Source organism: Vollenhovia emeryi, unplaced genomic scaffold (assembly GCF_000949405.1).
Source record: "Vollenhovia emeryi isolate VEMERY1.0 unplaced genomic scaffold, V.emery_V1.0 DF939751.1, whole genome shotgun sequence".
In the NCBI taxonomy this organism is placed as follows: domain Eukaryota; kingdom Metazoa; phylum Arthropoda; class Insecta; order Hymenoptera; family Formicidae; genus Vollenhovia; species Vollenhovia emeryi.
In genome coordinates, this window is record NW_011966615.1 from 15,331 (window position 1) to 17,312 (window position 1,982).

The following is a 1,982-nucleotide window of genomic DNA, read 5'->3' on the forward strand; positions in this document are numbered from 1 at the left end:
CATGAGCCAAAAGCGCCGGTAACGAACGTGAAGAAGCGCCGTCGCCTCGTGTCGCGATCGGGCATGCGCGCGCAGCGCTCTTGCGGCGCTGCACGACCCGACCCGGCTGATGCTGCCATCACGCCGGTGACGAACTGACCGAGATTCAGAAATGAATCCCGAACATTCCGCCCGCCATCAGCAACGTAGTTGATGATCCCTGATCTTATGATGAGATTGGCAGGACGGAGAGCTTTATCACTGGTCGAATGAGAGTGGTAGTGGATGTCTTCAGAGTCACCACCCGCACGAGACCATCCTTCCCAGGATGTAGGGCCGTGATCCGGGCTAACGGCCATTTGCATGGCGGTAGCCGCTCGTCGGTGATGAGCACCAATGATCCGATCTTGATCTCGTTGTTCCTGTGGTGCCACTTCGAGATGGCTTGTTGTCGTTGTAGGTAATGCGCTGCCCAGTGTGTCCAAAAATGTTGTGCCTTTTGCTGGATGAGCTGCCATCGTGAGAGTCTTGAGATTGCCAGGTCGCTGAGTGATGGTTCTGGTATGGTGGTAAGCGGGCTTCCTACGAGGAAGTGGCCTGGCGTGAGTGCTGAGACGTTGTCCGCGTCGTCACTCAATGGTTCGAGAGGTCGTGAGTTGAGGATTGCCTCAATTTGAGTGAGCAATGTGGTGAGCTCCTCAAAGGTGAGTACGGCTTCTCCAATGGTGCGCCGTAGGTGGAATTTGATTGATTTTACGACGGCCTCCCATTTTCCTCCCATGTGAGGTGTCGCTGGGGGATTAAATTCCCATCGGGTGTTATCCTGCGAGAGCAGGTGAGAAACTCGTTGATGTTCTTGAGTGCTCTGGATGAAGAGCCGTTTGAGAGCCGCATCCGCGCCGATGAAATTGGTGCCGCAGTCTGACTGTAAGGTGTGAGCGATGCCGCGTCTGGATGCGAAGCGTCGATAGGCGGCAATGAACCCTTCGGATGAGTAATCACTAACCGCCTCGAGGTGTACTGCTGAGGTTGAGAAGCAGACGAAAACGCAAATCCAGCCTTTTGTTGTTTTGGCACCTCTTCCTTTCCATGTTTTGACGGTGAGTGGCCCTGCGTAGTCCACACCTGTATGAGTGAACGGTCGTGCCTGCATAACCCGAGAGAGAGGTAGTTGGCCCATCAATTGATGAGCACGGATCCCCCTCTGCCGAGCACACGTGACACACCGCAGAATGTGAGACTTGACAGGAGCCCTCCCGCCGAGAATCCAGTATTGTTGTCGGATGTGCGACAGCGTAAGCTGCGTGCCTCCATGTAGAGTCCGTTGATGAGCGTGAGCGATGATCAATGACGACAGCTGAGAGTGGCGAGGCAATATTACAGGATGTGTCGCATCGAGTGAGAGAGCTGCGTGAGCGAGTCGTCCGCCGACGCGAAGGACTCCTTGAGCGTCGATGTACGCAGTCAATCTGTTGAACGCGTGCGCATTTGCCAACGGTGAGTCGGCGTGAAGCGCCTTGAGCTCGTGCGAGAAGTACGTTGCTTGAGTTGCCTGAATCCAGAAGAGCCTCGCCTTATCCAAGGTCTCTGGAGAGATGTGTCTGACAGGCAATGAGTCGTGGACCTTCCTCAACCGTGAGACGAATCTGAAACAGAGAGCTGTAATCCTCAATAGTATCGTAAGGCTTGAGTACCTGTAGATGAGTTGCCATTGATAGTCAGTCCTTGGCGTAACCGTCAATAGCGAAACGCCTTTTTTTTTACGTGTGGAAATCCTTTATGGATACCCGGGCCTCCCTCTGGGAAGGGAGTTTACAAAGTGGCCCGGGTTATGTGGGACTGCCCCCCTAATGGCGATCGGGTGCGGCCGCTAACGTTGCGACCGCTGGGCTTACCGCACTAAAACCACACGGTGGACTGCGCGGTGCTTTACTTGGGGGACGCCCAGGACTTTAGGCAGAGCCATTACTTCTGGACGCCCCCCGCACCGGCCCGCCGTTTAA

The 1,982-nt window shown here is 55.0% G+C and overlaps 1 protein-coding gene across 1 annotated transcript; it reads right to left on the reverse strand.

Annotated features, from left to right (window-relative positions):
- Positions 1 to 205: 205 nt before the first annotated feature.
- LOC105556839 lies at positions 206 to 1,691 on the reverse strand. Its single transcript, XM_012003953.1, has 2 exons — positions 1,614 to 1,691; positions 206 to 1,531 (listed from the first exon to the last, which is right to left on the reverse strand). The coding sequence occupies exons 1-2, from the start codon at positions 1,689 to 1,691 to the stop codon at positions 206 to 208; spliced, it is 1,404 nt and encodes a 467-aa protein (XP_011859343.1).
- Between the last annotated feature and the right edge of the window lie 291 nt (positions 1,692 to 1,982).